This window comes from Triplophysa rosa, linkage group LG7 (assembly GCF_024868665.1).
Source record: "Triplophysa rosa linkage group LG7, Trosa_1v2, whole genome shotgun sequence".
NCBI lineage: Eukaryota > Metazoa > Chordata > Actinopteri > Cypriniformes > Nemacheilidae > Triplophysa > Triplophysa rosa.
This window is the reverse complement of record NC_079896.1, coordinates 780404-799287: the sequence shown is the minus strand read 5'-3', so window position 1 is coordinate 799287 and position 18884 is coordinate 780404. Positions and strand designations below refer to the sequence as shown.

The following is an 18884-nucleotide window of genomic DNA, read 5'->3' as shown; positions in this document are numbered from 1 at the left end:
ACATTCCAATGAATTAATGCAGCCTCTTCATGAATCCTCTATAAAAGCACATATGACATACAGTATAAGTCACTGAGATGGTCTCTGTGTAATCAAAATGTGTGCCATGAATGACTGTATTAATGAATGAATGGATGAGTTACACCACTTGCGCTTTAAAAGGGGGAGGAGATCGAAATAAACTCTGGGTTTACCAAAGAAAACCTGCTCCCGACCAGGTTAGGTTCACAGAGTAAGTTACTATGGTTACTGACTCTGAGTATGAGATACCTCTCCTTTAGAAACGGGCTTGAGTTACCCCGCTTTCTCAGGTTTGACATACCTCACATTCTGAAACGGAAAACCCAGAGTTTCCCTCATTTCAGGGTTAATATACTCAGAGTTTTCACTAAACCTCCTTTCTGAAACGGGCCCCAGTAAGTGTGTGAGGTCCATTAGTCAGTGAATACATTAGTGACCTCAGAGGGCCGTCTGTAAGACCTTTAATCAAGCTAAAAGCAGGGATCTATAAAACTGCCTCTTTCAGACCTCATTGACTTTCACCTCATTCCTCAGTGTACAGTATAGATGTACGTCTGTTGCTTTAATACTTACTACTGAAATTATCTTTTGAAAGTTATTTATTTGTTGTTACATTACACTAACAAATAAATATTCTGGTTAAAACTTTGTTTACAAAAATGATTAAATCACAATATTTCAGTCTTTACTTTGAAGCAAAAAAAAGTGTTTAATAATAAACAGAAAAGTACTTTTCTGAGTAAATAAATGCCTTAAACTACGCAGCATTCTGAATGTAAAGTAATGTGTTTTAATAAAACATTTTTACACAACCTGCACTTTTCTATGTGATTCGTAGTGCTTTACCGAAGAAATGTTTACAGTTTCCACGGTAACAGCAACTTTACAACATTAAAGAGCGGAAGTGTCTCATTTATAAAGACATGTATTGATTCTCCATCAGAGTATGTTTAGATCCTACCACATGAACCTATAAGTCAGGAGGATTAAATGTGTACAGACGTGGAACTTGACAAACACAATGTCAAAAGAATTGCTCGAGCCCCCCGGCCTCCTTGTTTTATGATGAAAGGTTTGATTGATTACAGAATGATGATTATAGCAAATGGCCTGGAAGACGACTGTCTCTCTCTCTGCAGAGTGCCTCTCTCCTCTCTCCTGTAATGGCACAGCTATTAGCACTAATGCACTTCAGACATACAGCTGACACACATCTCTCTCTCTCTCTCTCTCACATGAACCTGTGAGGTTTCTCTGAGCTCTTGCACGCAGACGGATACCAGTGACGAGTGCATGTTCAGATGTTTGTGATGTCAGCACTGTCAGACATTCAGTCATCATAAATACAGTCATGTCTGAGTCTGTCATCATTTACTCACCTTCGAGTTGTTCCAAATCTCTATAAATGTCTATTTGGAAGATAAAGATATTTGGAAGAATGCTTATAACCAAACAGATTTTGCCCCCCATCGACTCCCATAGTAGGAAAAATGACTTAATCATTTTTTTTGAACACAAAAGAAGATATTTTGAAGAATGTAGGACAGTTCTGGGGCACCATTGACTGCCATTGTATTTTTTCCTACTATGGGAGTCAATGGGGCAAAATCTGTCTGGTTATACGCATTCTTCCAAATATCTTTCTCTGCGTTCATCAGAACAAAGACATTTATACAGAATTTTCATTTTTGGGTGAAGTATCCCTTTAAAGTGGGCGAAGCCGGCTGTCTCCATCTTAGCATCGAGTCAACGCGCATCACTCCTGGATAATCGAAAATGGCCAAAGAGGCGGGACTGATTGACCCCCTCACAGTTGTCATGAAGGGTAAAATGAGCTCTATAGACCAAAATAATTTTTTGTACCAGGCTGTAAAAATGTTTTTTTTTCTGCTGTAAAGTTGCTCAATGAGATTCTGCTCTGTTTTGAGCAAGTCTCTAGCGGCCAGTCGATGAATTGCAGTTTAAGTCACTTCCGTGTTGGTTTCACGAGAGAGATCGTAACGTTGGCGCCTGGTTTCATCCTGTGTGTGCGCCCCCTAATGGACATTAATGACACAACACAATAATGAACAGAAGTGCTTGTTTCACTCTCTCTTTATGGTCAACGAAAAGGTAAAAATCTTTCAACCAGAATAAAAGAGAATAAATAATACAATAAATCCCGAGAAACACGAGTATCGTGCATGAAACGCTTCAACGCCAATGTTCAAACCAGTGATGCCTGACAGATACTGGGTGTTGTTATCTCTTTAAATAAGAGATTTACACATCTCAATCGGACACATTTCTGCTTTATTCTCTTCATGCGTGTTAAATACGGTGTTACAGTAAATGAGAAGAGTGCAGAGTCGAGGGACTTTTGGTGTTTTAGTAGTCGCTGCGCTGGCTGCACCACTTTAAAGCCCCACAATCACATTAATCAGCCAAGAAATGACTCTCAAAGCAATCGTGACAGAGCGGCTGGCTTACACGACCTTGAGAAATAAGACGCAATAAAAGAATTTAAGCACTATTTCACACGCTATTGCCTTCGGATGGATGGAAAAGACTGTTGCTATTACACACAACAGAGTTGAGAGAACTCGGCGCTCTGGTCAAACAAGACACCCAAACCACACGAGTGAAGAACACAAACACAGAACATCACACTATCTGTCAAAGAAAAGAAAAGAAAACACACAACCACAGATAACATGATGATCAAAATGAGCTTTGACTTCAGAAATAACTTTCAAATGCATTAAGATCAGTGAGTCATTAACACGGACACTTTAAATGTGTTCATGTGAAGAACACACACACACACGCACACGCACGCACGCACGCACACACCCAGGGCGGTCTCTTATCTATCACACCTGTCGTGATAATTAAATGTGTTTGGCATCGGCGACGTCTGGCCATCAGGAGAAGCGTGCGGGGTGAAGCGACGGTGAATCGCTCGATGAAGTACGAGCTGCCTCCCCGGTCGCTACGGCAACAGCAGCCCGGGTATTCTGGGAATCTGGGCCGATGATGTCACCTCAGTTAGCAGAAAGCACAGATGGACTGAGGCAGGTACGGAACGAGCGCTTCATAAAGGCATATAGAAAGACATGTGATGATGGTGTCGAGACGGGTCGCTGGACTGCAGGTGTGTGCACGGGACTGCTTCACCTTCACCTCCACGAGGTCCGTCTGAGCGTGTAAAGACGCTGATATTGAGATTCATGTTTATTTGTGAAGGTCAGAATCAGTCATCATGGTTTTCAACGTTGATTTAAGGTTCAGTGTTTGGCTGGTGTGTAAAACATCTATGTAATGTTAAGGGTTTGAAACTTGATTGAAGAAAGCACACTTCCGCTGACTACACAGCCTGAATTCTTCATTTATTTAAATATTATCTCTCTCTCTCGCTCTCTCTCTCTCATACGGTTATGCAGTGTTAATGTGCTGAAGAGCGTGCAGATCTAATCTCATTACACTCAGAACAGAAACTGTCACAAATCTAAAAACAACCAATGAAAGGACGAAGCGTATCCTAGCATCCCCTTGAAGCCCCTGCTCTCTCTCGCTCTCTCTCTCTCTGTGTGAAGTTTGTGAATTGGTTTGGCCCCTACAGTTCTTCATTACCTGCTCTAATTATAAAGGCAAATGAAATCAACTGGCAATACATTATTAATGTCCGTATGCCATTAGGATTCAATTGCAGTATTTGCAACAATATGATATTTTCAAACTGCTTTCACGCCTGATTAGAAGCGAGGACAGATAAGACGAGGTGCGAGAAGGAGAGAGAGAGATAGTGAAAGAGGAAGGTGAGAGGGGAGGAAGACAGACACATGAGTGACAGAGAGAGAGAGAGAGAGAGAGAGAGCTTTATATTAAACTCTCATGAATACAGAAATAACAAACAGCACTGAGGAGAAATTAAGGATTAAAAAAGCAAGATGATGTGAGCAGAATGTGTACTGACCTTTAACATTAACACAAAACAACGCAACACACACACACACGTGCACGCACACACACACACACACACGCACACACACACACGCACACACACGCACGCACGCACGCACGCACGCACACACACACACACACACACACAAGGTTTGTTTGAGTATACTAGTGAGGACATTACATAGACTTCCATTGATTTTATATCCCTAACCCTGACCCTTAACCTAATAATCACACAAACATGTGCCCTCTATTACATTTAAAGAAAAACACTGTTTGAGCGAATTATCAGCCTTTTCATTTAGTGAGGACCAGTAAAATGTCCTCACAAATATAGCTTAACCAGTACACACGGACACACACACGCACGCACGCACGCACGCACGCACACACACACACGCGCGCACACACACACACACACACACACACACACACACACACACACACACACACACACACACACACACACACACACACGCACACATGTTGGGTTTCCATGTTTTATGGGGACATTCCATAGACACAATGGTTTTTATACTGTACAAACTGTATCTCATATTCCCTCCCCCTAACCCTAACAATCACACACAACTGTCTGCTCTTTTACATTTTCACAAAAGTTCATTCTGTGTGATTTATAAGCTTGTTTCCTCACGGGGACCAAAACATGTCCCCACAAGGACAAGGGTTTTGGATATTGCCATCTTTGTGGGGACATTTTGTCCCCATACCGTAGGGTTTACCCTTCCCACACACACACACACACATACGTGCACAAACACACGCATGTGCACACAAGCATGCACACACACACATACATGAACACACATATGCACAAACGTGAGCACACAAACACACATGCACAAACACACGCATATGCGCGCACACACACACAAATACACGCATGTGCCATGTGCACACACGTGCACACGCTTGTGCATAAATACACAAACACAAGCACGCACACACACACGTGCACACATACTATATGCACAAACACGCACACAAACAAACACACGCACGTGCACATACGTACACACGCACGTGCACACACATGTGCATAAACACAGACAAGCGCACACACACACACACGCATATATGCACAAACGCGCGCGCACACACACAAACAAACAAACAAACAAACACACGCACGTGCACACACGTGCACAAACACACACGCGCACTTATGAAGATTTTAAAAAACCCACATCATATGAAGACCCAAGACCGTTAGAAGATAAAAACTCTTTTAAAATAAAGGTATGGATGTGTGTGTATGTACTGGTGTCTGTGTGTTGATGTGTGTATGTACTGTCTGTGTGTGTAGGTGTCATATATTCTGTATAAGGTCAGTGGGTGTGTATATGAGATATACAGTACGGTCGCCCTGCTGGGTTTCTGCATTCGGGATGACAGGCCCCCCACTGACTTTAGTGGCTAAGCAGGCATGAATAGAGATGGGCTCGCTCACTTAGGAGGTCTCATAATTATTAGTTTTAGAGTCTTTTCTCAAATATCCCGCGGGAGCAACAGGGTTAAAAATCCATTTGTGGCAAGTGTAGCATGACAGAAATCACCGTCTCCCTGGAGACAGACCACACTCCACAGCACTGTGTGTGTGTTACATGTGTGTGTGTGTGTGTGTGTGTGGTCCTGGTAAACCCTACAGTGTGTGGATCAAATTGACTTTTTTTGTACCAGAACAAGTTACACGGCAGTCTGAACATTTTTTGGAAACTTTTTTGTAAAGTGTTTCTGTATATCAAACAGTGGTCCGTTTGACACCTGATGAAGCCGCTCGGACCTGTCAATCAATCGGAGAATTAATTGAGTTTGTGATGTTCAGCTGTCAGTCATGTTCTCATGCTGAGAGAGAGAAATGTCATTGTTCTTTAAGTCGCCGTGCGATGAGAATGACCACCACATGAATATGACAGAAAAGTGGAACTGTCCTCATTTACACATTTGTAGATGTAGTGTTGAAGAGGGAAAATAATCAAGTAAAAGCCCGAAACAGAGAAATCCTTCCTTTAATATTAGCCAGAAGTAGTTCACGAGAAACTAGAATTATTGCTTCAACAGTTTTATACTGTATGTGAGAGGTGTACATACGTGTCAAACACAAACCCACACACATCGCTTCAAAAAGCTCTTCACGTCTGAGACAGTCATGGGTTGTGTTTTAAAGGCGGTTATGAAGGTTATGCTCGTAGTCTGATTATAACATCACATCTCTCTTCAGAAGTTCTTAAGACTTACTGTGACTGCATCTTGCCATGCGTGTTCTCTCTGGATGTCTTCAGCCTCTCTGGCCAACCTCTGAAACAGAGACAACATTGAAGGGTAAACGTGAGGAATTATGGGTAATGGGGCAAGAATGACCTCAAATGAAAGAAGAAAACAAACTCCTACATACACAGCAACTGTCTGAAGTAGAAAAGCATTCCAGTCAGTTCTTGTAAAATGCTCCACACAGATATTAACTCCACGAGACCCAACTCACTCAAAACTGAAAAAGTTTACTTGATGAAATACTTTGTTTTAAACCGAGTGTGTTGTGTGTTGTTGTGAGCAGACGTGGGCAGCTGTCAGTGTGTCATCCGTTCATTATAATAAGTTCTGTGTGAGCCCACTCCTCTCTCTCTCTCTCTCTCTCTTTACTAACACTGACATTTCACATCAAAGCAAACACCCCGAACATTCATCTGCTCATACACTGACTCACACACTTTACATACAATATACACTGTAAAAAAAATGTAATTTTACAGAGTTTTCTGTCATTTTTTTGAAATATGGTTATAAACCACAAATTTACAAGAAAAACGGGGGAAAGTGTAATTTTACAGGGAAAACCCGTTATTTTACAGTTTATTTCTGTGTCTCAGCTGTCAGAAAATTTCCGTTTTTTAAACAAGATTTCTTTTTTTTACAGTTTATTTTTGAAAAACGGTCAAAAACTATAAAATTACAGAACAAGACAACGCATTTACAAGAAAAATGGGGAAAACTATTTAATCTATATCCTTGTATCCTATAACTTTTCAGAAAAAAACAGTATATCCCTTACAGAAAAGACACACGAAATTCACACGTGCAAAAAACACGTGTGATCACATGTGAAGTGTGTGTTTTTGGAACATTTTGGTGTGAATTCCATGTGAATTCCCACGTGAAACCCATGGGATAACATGTAAAAAACCCATGGGATGACATATGCGACATGTCTCCACATGTGATCACATGTTCTTCACGTCACCACATGTTGCACATGTCATCCCATGGGTTTTTACATGTTATCCTATGTGTTTCACATGGAATTCACACCAAAATGTTCCAAAAACACACATTTCACATGTGATCGCGCGTGTTTTTTGCACATGTTAAACACATGTTGTATACATGTGATCACATGCGAAAAACATGTAAAAAACATGTGAAATTCATGTGTCTTTTCTGTTTTTTTACGGATATTTTTTACAGTGTACACTACACGTGTATACTCAGCAGATGATGGTGGAATCTGCCTCTTGACCACTTTGTTGCTCACTTCTTTTTGTGCGTGCATGCAAAAGCATCATTTTTTCATACCAGTTTTTTCATGCTTCCATAAAGAGACTTTAACATCCACAGAGGCTTCAGCGTCAGTTCTCTATAGTGGCCGAACGTTCAAGAAAGAGAGCACTTTTAGAGCAAAATCTTTATGTCTTATGATCCGCTAGTTTCATCCTAATCTGGAACACCGCTGAGGATTCAGAATTCATCACATCATGATGTAAACCGAGCGCGTGTCATGAATAACATCAGCATCAGGGATTGGTGGAATATGCACTTGTGTTAATGTTAAAGATGATCGTGGAAAAGAAACTCTTGCAAGTTTGGAGTGAAGTCGTTTTTGAGTGACCCGTGGGATTCTTTTCGCTGTGCTCATAAAGTGTTGAACAGCATCACAGATCAGTGCTCTTCTGATGTTTGAAGACAGTCTGTTTGTCGTCACAAAAGATGATTTTTTTACGCATTTTAAAACGCTTCCTCATTTACACTTTCTATTGATTTCTCACTTGAAGAGCGCGCAGAGACGGCAGTTCTCAAACAGCGCAAGTTCTCTGTCGTGTCTTATACAGTGTGAAATACAACGTTATGTCAAAAACACATGAAAACTGTCCGTTAAATGAAAGTAAATAGTTGTATCTATATCACTATATCTCCGCTTCGCGTCGTTTCCTGATCACACTGTCTATTCTCAGATAACAACCGGCTGCGTTACATTATCCCTTCCGTATAGACTAAAAACCTGCTGCTGTTTTTGTCGTCACTGACCACGTTAACATGGACGTCAGTAATCAAATTGTTTGCCTTATTCTGAGTAAGCTAATATTACGATTAAGCTGTTTACATTAAGAATATACCCCTCATGTTCCCGTTTTACATTACACTACATCGTTGGATTAATGGCATCCGTCATTACGTCCCTAAGCGACGTCGTTCGACGTTCCCTCCATAATTTCATGCATCAACAAACAGTTCATCTTCGCTATGGTACCACATACAGTTTTTGGTGTTTCATTTATTTTCTAGAATTGTTGGCATCGTTCTTGTTTCCCGTTCGGACCGAAAATGTGCTTTCTTGCTTGAAGCCATGTTGTTTGCCGTAAAACGAAACGGCTGTCCCCTGCCGTGCGTGTCTGTAACCTGATTTAGTTAAACGCTACTTTGGCCTAAATAGTCATTTATTCTTTCATTCTTTTGAAGTGGAACACACCTACAGTGTCCCTACACACCTGTCCACCAGCCAAGAACTCACCCAACCTAAACTCATCCAAACGACTGGAAAAGTAATTGCCCGAAAACTTTATTTAGAGCAATTTCAAATTGAAACAGACTTTTTAATAATATCATTAACTTGTTCAAATGTTTGCATTTTTACAGTGTAATAACATATATTTTTATTCTAAAAGGTGGAGGGGATGGGGTGCTGAATCATTTTTTCCTGCGGCCTCCAAATGTTTAGAACCGGCCCGGCACGTGACTCTCAGTACAGGCTTAAGTTTCATTTACTTCCTATTTATGTTAATCACAATTCATATTATATTGCAATAAATATGAATTTCGCTTTAAAACATTTCAGATGTTTTTATTTACATATTTATATATTTTGTATGGGGGGGACGCAATCTAAAATCTTGCCCAGGGCACCAACAGAGGCTGTGCCGGCCCTGCACACATCTTTCAGTGTCACAGCGGGTCCGTTGATCATCACAGGTCACGTGACCGACCACAACACGGATGATGTGAAGATGCTGAAGGGTGGAAGAGATTCGAAAGTATGCGGTAAGGATTTATTTGTACAGAACGTCAGTTGTTTTATCAGACGCCGTCAGGTTCCCACACAGGTGATTCACTCTCAATCTCATGCACGTTTTCCTGACTCTCCCGGTGAGATTCACCTGATCCGTGTCCAGACTCACCCACTAACACCCGCCCGTCTCCAAACACCCACTCACTTCCACGGGAGACGCGGGCAGACCTCCAGCCCGCACTTCAGAAATATCAATTACATGGGTTTCATGAGCGGCGTTTAAAACCTTTGTGAGCTTTATTGAGCTGCATCTTAAAGAGTGGCGGCAGTAATGTATCTGATGCTGGGAAATAAGCGAGCGAGCGCCGGAGAGGTGAACCTAATTCAAGGCCAGTTGGGTTTAATGGCTACACCATTAGGACTAATGCGCACAGTGAATGACACTTCACTCCAGGGTGTCAATTCAAACGCTATTAAACACGACGTCTTATTGACCAGACTTACATCAGAACATTAGGCACATTTATACGACACCCTGTGCTTTTCATACACTTCAAATCTGACGCCTGTACAGACTCACAAGCCATTAAATGTGACCTCCGCTTAATGCGAAAGATTCAAAGTGTTTCTTCTTAAAGATGCGGTGCGTCATTTCTGAGAGCTGATAACCAATGACATGAAATATCTAAATCGCATTTTTCACATCAATTTATATGAGCATTTACACGACGAAATCTGACTTAGAACAGCATACCAGACCCTTATTAAAGAACGAAAATATTAAAAGCTGAAAATAATATCCACTATAAAACACACACCGACAAAAAATACCAACATGTGTGCAGGAAAAATAGAGTTAACCTGAGGGCACTGGATTATAATGTCAGGATTATATTAGCTGACATTTAACTGTGAATGTGTGATTGATGCGCACGCACGCACAGTTATGCGACATCTTTATTGTTCATAATGCTTCTGATTTTCTAATAAAGTGATTCTTCATTAAGTTACATTTTCTTTCAGCCATTTTATTCATCGCATCAGAATATATAGATTTATATACAGTAGCTATATATAGGAATATAAAATCCATTACAAAGCTGTCAAAAACATTCATATTTACAGTAAACTCAAACACACAATACACTATATACTGCTTACTATTTTGGAGCTTCGCGTCGGGTCCTGATCACACTGTTCGCGATAACAACCGGCTGCCTGTATATTATCCCTTACTTACTGCATGTCACATACAAAATAGTACGCAACATACTGTACAGTGTATTGTGTGTTTACTGTAAATATAAATGTTTTTGACAGCTTTGAAATGGATTTTACGGCTACTTTCCACATGAGAAAAAAAACATGAAATGTGAATTTGAAATATGTTATTAGCTCATTTTTACCGAATGCAGACCTTCCACGAGGAAAAGCTGTTTACTTTCGGTTTAAGGTAAGAAACGACGTTCAAACGTCACGAACAGGCAAATTGGTTTAATCATTTGTAAATATAATGTTATTTATGTTATTAAAAGACGTATTTATATTTAATTTGTCAGAAAACCTGTCAAAATGATGTGCTGCATCCGGGTTACCGTGTGTTATTACTTTTGAGCGGTTGTTATCTGGGATTATTACACAGCTGGTTGGAACGCTTGATTCTGATTGGCCAGTCACGACATTTGCAGGTTTGTTATTCCCAGATAACAACTAATAACACACGCTAATGAGCCGTGTGAATATCAGTGTAAACGAGCCGTGTAATAATGTGTTTTTATCAACAGTATGCTGTATTGTTGTTACATCATATTCAATAAGTGTAAACCAGTCAAAGACTACTGTAACACGCGGTCTGATCAAATAACTGATCAATATATTGATATCATTCAGCATCATCTGTCATACAGATGTCAATGTGAGCGCAGTGCATTATGGGATACTGTGAAAGTGCACTTTGGCACAGGACATGTTCCTTGCATCTGACTGTGAATACTATAAATGTGAAATAAAGTAGTGTGTTACTTTTGAGATCAGATGCATTCAGATGAATTAACACACTTGAACTAAATATACAGTCTCTAAAATCACAATGTGTGCTGCTGAAGTGTCTGTGACTGTTGTTAGGATGGATGTTGGATGGATGAACACACACACACAGATGGACGAATGAATGGATGGATGGATAAATAGACAGATGGAAACATGTTCCCTTTACTTCACTGAGAATCTCATGTACTGCACATGATGAATGAGACGTGTTGTCATGAAAGACTTACAGAAGTCAAATCATGACTGAGACTGAACTGAGACTTCTGATTTCTTCTAGATAGCACTGAGACTACAGCTCCACTCTTTAAGTATGATGTTTCATAAGTTTCACTTTCTCACACGAAGTTTCAGAAGAGATCTCAACAACGTCTCAAACAGTTTAAGACAGAAAACGATTAACAGATCAACACACCAACACTATCTGAGCTACTGTATGTCAACCTCATTCATTTTACACCTCAACAATATACATTTACATCATCAGACTTTCCCCAAAGAATGTTAGGAGAAGCATCCGAGAGAAAGCTTCAACTTGAAAATGGAAAACAAAAGTCTTGTGTTGTAAAGAGCAACATCTGAGTAATAACATGTTGGTGTGAGATTCAAGACTCAACATCTGCAGTGAGAAGATTCCTCTCTCTCGACTGTTTCTAGATCAGTTTCATCTTTCATTTGCAGGTGAACTCTGCTGATAGAGCTAGAGACTGATGTCTGATCGCTGGTCTGTGTCAGACAGTCCAGCAGAAGCTCTCGGGCCATCATTCTCTCTCTCTCCACAGAGCTCAGCTGGAATCAAACCCAATCACAAGAACCACTGACTCAGAACACATCCACAATAACAGATGGACAGAGAGAGAGAGAGAGAGAGTGACAGAGAGAGAGCGAGAGAGAGAGAGAGAGAGTCTCTGTCTCTCTCTCTCTCTCTCTCTCTCTGTCTCTCTCTCTCTCTCTCTCTCTCTCTCTCTCTCTCTCTCTCTCTCTCTCTCTCTCTCTCTCTCTCTCTCTCTGTCTCCCTCCCTCCCTCCCTCTCTCTCTCTCTCTCTCTCTCTCTCTCACATTGACCTCGCATCGCTCGACCTCTGTAGGTTGAACACGTGTGTAAATCTGCATGCGTGTGTGTGTTTATCTGTCAGTCAGGAGGTGTGTGAGATGCTCGACTCTGTCACCACGGAGACCGTTGCTAAGCAACCCACACAGCACTCACATCACTGAGATTAATTGGAGACTTCTGAAATTGCTTCTGCTGCACAGCACTGAAATGAAACGAGTCTTTCTCCTTTAAAACACAAGGCGTGTAATGTCAGGTGACTCCTGTAGCGCTTCAGAAAACATCTCAACGAGGTCTCAAACTGCTCTCTGCCTTCTACAGATTTGACACCACATTAGAGGTATAACTCTACACAACTGCCACTGTGATTTTCATTAGGTTGTTTGGTTCATTGGTTATCCTAAAACATTAGCTCATCAATATCAAAATGTTATCAGAGTTAAATGATGTAGATGCAGTAAATAAAGAGAATAATGGATTGAAAGATTCACTAGAGAAAACAAAAATACTTTCGCTTTCAAACAGGTGAAAGTGAATTCAGCATTTCCTTCTCTTGACTGCTTACAGAAGCACTTTAAGCATCATGACTCCGAGTCTTTCTCTCTTTGTTTTCATCTGTCAGCGGTCTACAGTCGACTGGTCCGATGCATTTATCTGAATTAATCGGAGACTGAAGTCTCCGATTAATATCCTGCAAGTCTACAAATATCCTGGAACTATCATTGATTCAAAATTCAACTTTGATGCAAATTGTGAAGCACTGTGTAAAAAGAGGCACCAGCGTCTGTTTTGTTTCAGGAAACTGGCCCATTATGACTTTATTTTATCGTGTCACTTTTAACATTCTCTCTGGTATCTGGTTTGGAAACCTGTCTGTTTTGTTAGATATTCTAGTAAATGGATCGGGGCGTCACAGTTTAGTCTGTCATCCCTGTATATCAGACAGTTACAGCGGATGACTTACTCTCACCCTTTAAACGATGAATTTCAACTTTTCCGTCGAGACGTAGATTTGTATAAAAACAGCTCTGTGCCAGCAGCTATTACTCAGTTAAATAAGGACATGTTTTAGGAAATTATTGGTCTTTTTTATTTATTTTTATTAAACAAACTTATTTATTTATCTTACATTTTTATGATGTTTATTTTTATGCAATGCTGGGAACTTTAAAGCACTTTTCATTGTACATTGTGTTTTTAAAATCATTTGTGTTTTAAAGTGTACGACACACACTGTGTGTACGGTGACTTCATAATCCTCAGGCAGTGCAGATAGTGCTGACCACTGCTGAACAGAAGCCAAGCGTGGGCTGAACAGACTACAGTGCTGTCACACACACACGCACGCACGCACGCACGCACGCACACACACACGTCTGGTTTATTATCTCTGTGGGGACAGTCCTTAGGCATAATGTTTTTTATAATGTACAAACTGTATATTCTATCCCCTATCCTTATCCCTAAACCTAAAGATCATAGAAAACTTTTTATATTTTTATATTAAAAAAAATATTGTTCTGTACAATTTATAAGCTTTTGTGCCCATGAGGACCTCAATTTTGGTCCCCACAGTGACACGAGTCCCCATGTGTTGGTGTGTATTCAGGTTTAGGTCCCCACCGGGATATACAAACATGAACACACACACACCAGGAACACACACGCACACGGGGGCACACACACACACACACACACACACACACATTAAACAGTCAGACACTTTTCTTTAATTAATTTTAACTGTTTTACTAGAGGGAGGGGCCTTCTCATTTCAGACAGCATCTGATTGGACAAATATTTGTGTAGTGCACCATGACTTAAAAAATAGACTTAAAAGTGTCTGTTAAAAGTTAATATTCAGAGTGTATGGCCACATTGACACACACACACACGCACGCACGCACGCACGCACACACACGTGTGCGTTTGTCAGTCTGAAGCTCAAGGGCGAAGTGTTTATTTTTGCTTGGCATCTCGCTGCCCTTTACTTCAATCACATTCATGTAGCTTCAGATCCGCTGCGGCAATCATAAATCGCAACAAGAAGAAAGAAAGGTCACGCGCTGACAGATGTCTGAGCTGCTGAGTTATTATAGTTTTTCATATTCAACGGGGAAAGATCTGCAGAAGATGACAGCATTATAATGTCCACGCTTGGGTGAACAGACAGCGCTTGTGTTCGACATCGCGTGTTGTCCGTGCATAACCGTGTCTCTCCGTGCACGTGTGATGCTGTGTGTGCGCTCGTGTGTGTCAGAGGGAACACACACACACACACACTCCCATGAAAATGTGCCGAGCCGGGCGGCTCTCAAAGCAATTACAACAGATTGGCAAATTAAAATAAAGGCCTTGAGCGAGGAGAGCGAGGAGACGTGGATCCACATGCAAGTGTTGGGGGGTAAACTAAATTCAGGGCTACGAGCGCTCCCTTCATTACAACTGTACCAGCTCAGATGCACACGTGACCCGACATCAGTCTCACAATACAAACAACATGATGATTAACACACATTACACAGGATTTTACTACAAATAAAACCAAAAAACATCATTATTATAAAGCACAGTACCACACATCAACCATTTTGCTACACTAGTGAACACGGTATTTGTGGGAAAGTACTGTGATTATACAGTAGAAATGATTTATAAACACAGTAAACACAAGATGTCTTCACCCTTAACAACAACATCCAAAGATGAGCTCGACCTCACTCAATCACTCCAAACAAACGCTTTGAAAACGATCTGAGATCTGTCAAATCCAAGAGGAACAGAGAACTTTGAGCTCAACGGTAAAGTGTCCTCTGAAGGTCAGATGAATCTCACACATACGTTTATAAATGTAAAGATGATGCAAATGAGCCAGTAGATGTAATTCAAAGAGAACTTGAAGAAAAGAGTGAGAGATGAAGTGTGAATGTGGGAGTGCGAAAGAGAGAGAGAGAGATCTGTAATGTGTAATCAGGTAAAAGACTCTTGAGAAATCCTAACAGCGAGACATTGTTAATGTCAAGAGCAGTCGATAAAGGAACAGAATATATATACATATATATATATATATATATACATATTCGGTTCTTGAGTTTGTCCTGTGTGTTCAGATTCAAGACACACATTCACTTCTTAAACATCACAGGTTGAGAAAACGCAAACTGCTCACCGTTCAACAACACTACACACAACAATCTCATTCATTCTGACCACAAAATAAAACACAAATACATGTCATGCTGAAAACTACATCAATGTGAAGAACATGAGGCGATGGGTGCAGTGAAAATAAATGAATAACACAAAACAATAACAGGAATCTGATTACATAATCAAGGTGAAATGACCTTTTGGTTTAACTTCTCATATTGATGATTATATATAAAGCAGATGCTCTCAACCTTTTTGACTCCAAGGCCCCCCATTTTATTTAACAATATTCAAAGGCCCCCCCTTCACAAAAACACAATTTTACCCAATAAAATATTACACACTTTGTCATTAACTGGAAAAATGTTTATTCATTATAAAAATGGCCAAATAATAAGAAATATAATGGTTTTTAGTTTTTTTTAAATGTATTTCAATGCTCATTTTGTCTCATTTTAGTCATCATGGGTCATCTTGAGGCCCCCTTAGAAGTCAGCTGGGCCACGGCCCCCCTGTTGAGAACCACTGATAACTTCATCATGTCTTTATATGACCAGCTTCAGGTTTATAAACATTTCTAACACATGAGAGAATGAACGAACACGTATGTTAGAAATGAATATTCTTCATCTATAAACTCTGTGTCTGTCCTCAGAACATCACTGTCTCAGGAAAAAGATTGACATTTTCTTCCTTTTTAAACCTCGCCTGTGTCTTATTAGATGCCCAACGCAATATTACTATAACATCAACATCCATGAATGATGTGTGACACAAACCCGTTTATTCTGTACATGTGAAGAGACATGACCTGTGAACAAATAAAAGAGACAAACAGCTCACATAAATACTAGGGCTGTCAATAGATTTAAAAAATGTTATCGCGATTAATCGCACCCTTTTCGTGGGATTAACTGCGATTAATCGCACACGTATAGTGAAATTAAACAGACTGTAAAGTGTTTGAGAACTTTATTTATTTTCTTTATATTTCCTACCACATGTATATTTAAAAACATAAACACTGCGTGTAATTAGTTAGTTAGTTTTTTTAATCGATTGACAGCACAAAAATAAACATGTTAAACAAAATAAATAGTGTGTTTAATTTCACTATACGTTTGCGATTAATCGCAGTTAATCACACGAAAAGGGTGCGACTAATCGTGATTAAAATTTGTATCTATTGACAGCCCTAATTTAAATATATCTGAGCTCAGGCGAAAGACAAGTGAACAGATCAAATGAACACGCGTGCATACATGACATTTGTCTGTAGAACACATAAGACCTCTGACCTGAACCTCAGTTTCTACTTCAGCCGTTACGTCTAACAGTCGATTTATATTTCTGCTGTCAGAATACAGAACGCACGACTTCATCTGAGCTGCTTTATATTGAGACGTCTTCAAGAAGCTATAGCTGCCTTTAAACTTCAGATCTAATCTCTTCTATTCTTCTATTCTTATTCTCAGGCTCTGATCCCTCTCCATTATTCTTCATCTCTCTCTCTCTCTCTCTCTCTCACTCTCTCGCTCTCTCAGTGTGTCTGTCTTCTGTTCATTCACAGGGAGATGTTTCATCGCTTCAGCTCTGTTTAAGAGGATCTGTAACAGGCCTTTCTAAAATCATTCATCCTGCCCTACATTTATATTATATAAACTTGAGCAGCTCGCCGCAGGACTCAAGAGTGTGGACGGACTGAAGGACCCATTAACCCATTAACGGACACACCGACACATGCGTGTAAACATCATTCAGATGTCGTGGACCACAACATTCTTCTGAACCTTCTCATTCTTACAGCTCATGAGATGTGATGGAGTTCTCGCTGTGTTTTATTTACTGTAGTTCATCACCTGAAATATGTTTTATATGCAGTATTTCTCTCTTTCAGTAAATTCAGTTAATAGCAGTCCATTAACACACGCAGAGAATAACTTTAAAACACTATTCTGAATAAACAAGTCTCTCGTCATAATGTCATGATAAAGAGAAGCGTTTGGTACAGACACCTGACATTCAGTCATTAATTCAAAGTAAATGAAGCAGTTTAAAGCATTCCATTAGTTTAATGTGTTAACAGCATTAATGTGAGAAACGTGTCAGACAAACACACGTTTCCATGCAGACTGAAATGTGTTTTGTAGTGCTGTTTGGCGCTGTATGTATGATCTCTTGAGAGGAAACACATAAGCAGATTACTGCTGCTCGGCCCACAGGATTTTAATGGTTTACAACGGTACACCAGTTATTCCATAATTATTAAATCTAATAATACAGTAATTCTCTTCCTTAAAGGGGGCAGCAACAGTGTGTCATGCATTCTGACTTCTTTACAATGTTAAACGTGCTCGTTTCTCATGCTTGACATGGCCAACTTGTCAAAAAACGAGTTGGACGTATGACGTAGTATTTCTGTGCTCGATACACTCCCCCGGCATTCGTATAGGTTTCGAAACGTTTCTTTCCGAACATGAAGATCCCTTTCGTAACAACTTTTCTTAGTCCCTTATTGGAAAATTCTCCCGGAAAAGCACACCCACGGCAAGGTGAAAGAAAGTGCTCGCCCACGCGTCAACCGACGAGTGATAGGAAGACCCGCTTACCGTCAAGATTGGCTGCGCTGCGTCAAGATTGTCTGCGCTGTGGGCTTGCAGCTTGTTACTCTTGATATAGTGAGAGAAGTTTGAGGTGTGTGTGTTTGTTCAGGGCATTTCAGTGACGGATGTTATATAAACGCTGGATATAACGCTGGATTTGGAGATGGTTTGAAACTGATAGATGGAGCGGTCCCAGCGCTAAAACATGCCGGACATGAACCACATGCGGTAAGTCAAACGGAGTCATATGTCTGTCTTTTGTTGGCAATTGGTGCGCACGTGCTTTGGTTATGTCCTCCCCCGCGAACGTGTCGTATGTATTCGGAAATAATCGTACAGCTGTATCTGTCTTTTATAAATGTGATCAAACTAAAGACTCTATGGATATTTGAAGGGTGCGATACTATTCTGTAAGTACTCAAGATTAACATGAGATATGCAGCAACTGTCTGAGTTACGGCCACTTTAAACACACGAACAACCGCTGAAAATCACCATCATTACAACAGAGATGATACAGTAACACATGTATATATGAGAGATGAGCATCAGAAGAGCATAATCCAAAGATATTTCAGACATTTCAAACAAATTTATGTCCATGAATCAGTGATTTTCTTTATGATTTGAACAGAGATCTCCAGCAGTCTAACCTTGACAGACAGAGAGAGAGAGAGAGAGAGAGGGAGAGAGGGGGAGAGAGAGAGAGAGAGAGAGAGAGAGAGAGAGAGAGAGAGAGAGAGAGAGAGAGAGAGAGAGAGAGAGAGAGAGA

General features: G+C 40.3%; 1 protein-coding gene across 2 annotated transcripts in view; it reads right to left on the bottom strand.

Moving 5' to 3' along the window:
• The window catches only part of cacna2d2a (calcium channel, voltage-dependent, alpha 2/delta subunit 2a), a 143255-nt gene that overhangs the window by 71366 nt on the left and 53005 nt on the right, over nt 1-18884 (bottom strand). For both annotated transcript variants that reach the window (XM_057337493.1, XM_057337494.1), the window contains exon 4: nt 6223-6282. In XM_057337493.1, the coding sequence (XP_057193476.1) occupies nt 6223-6282 (60 nt within the window). The remainder of the gene's footprint in view (nt 1-6222; nt 6283-18884) is intronic.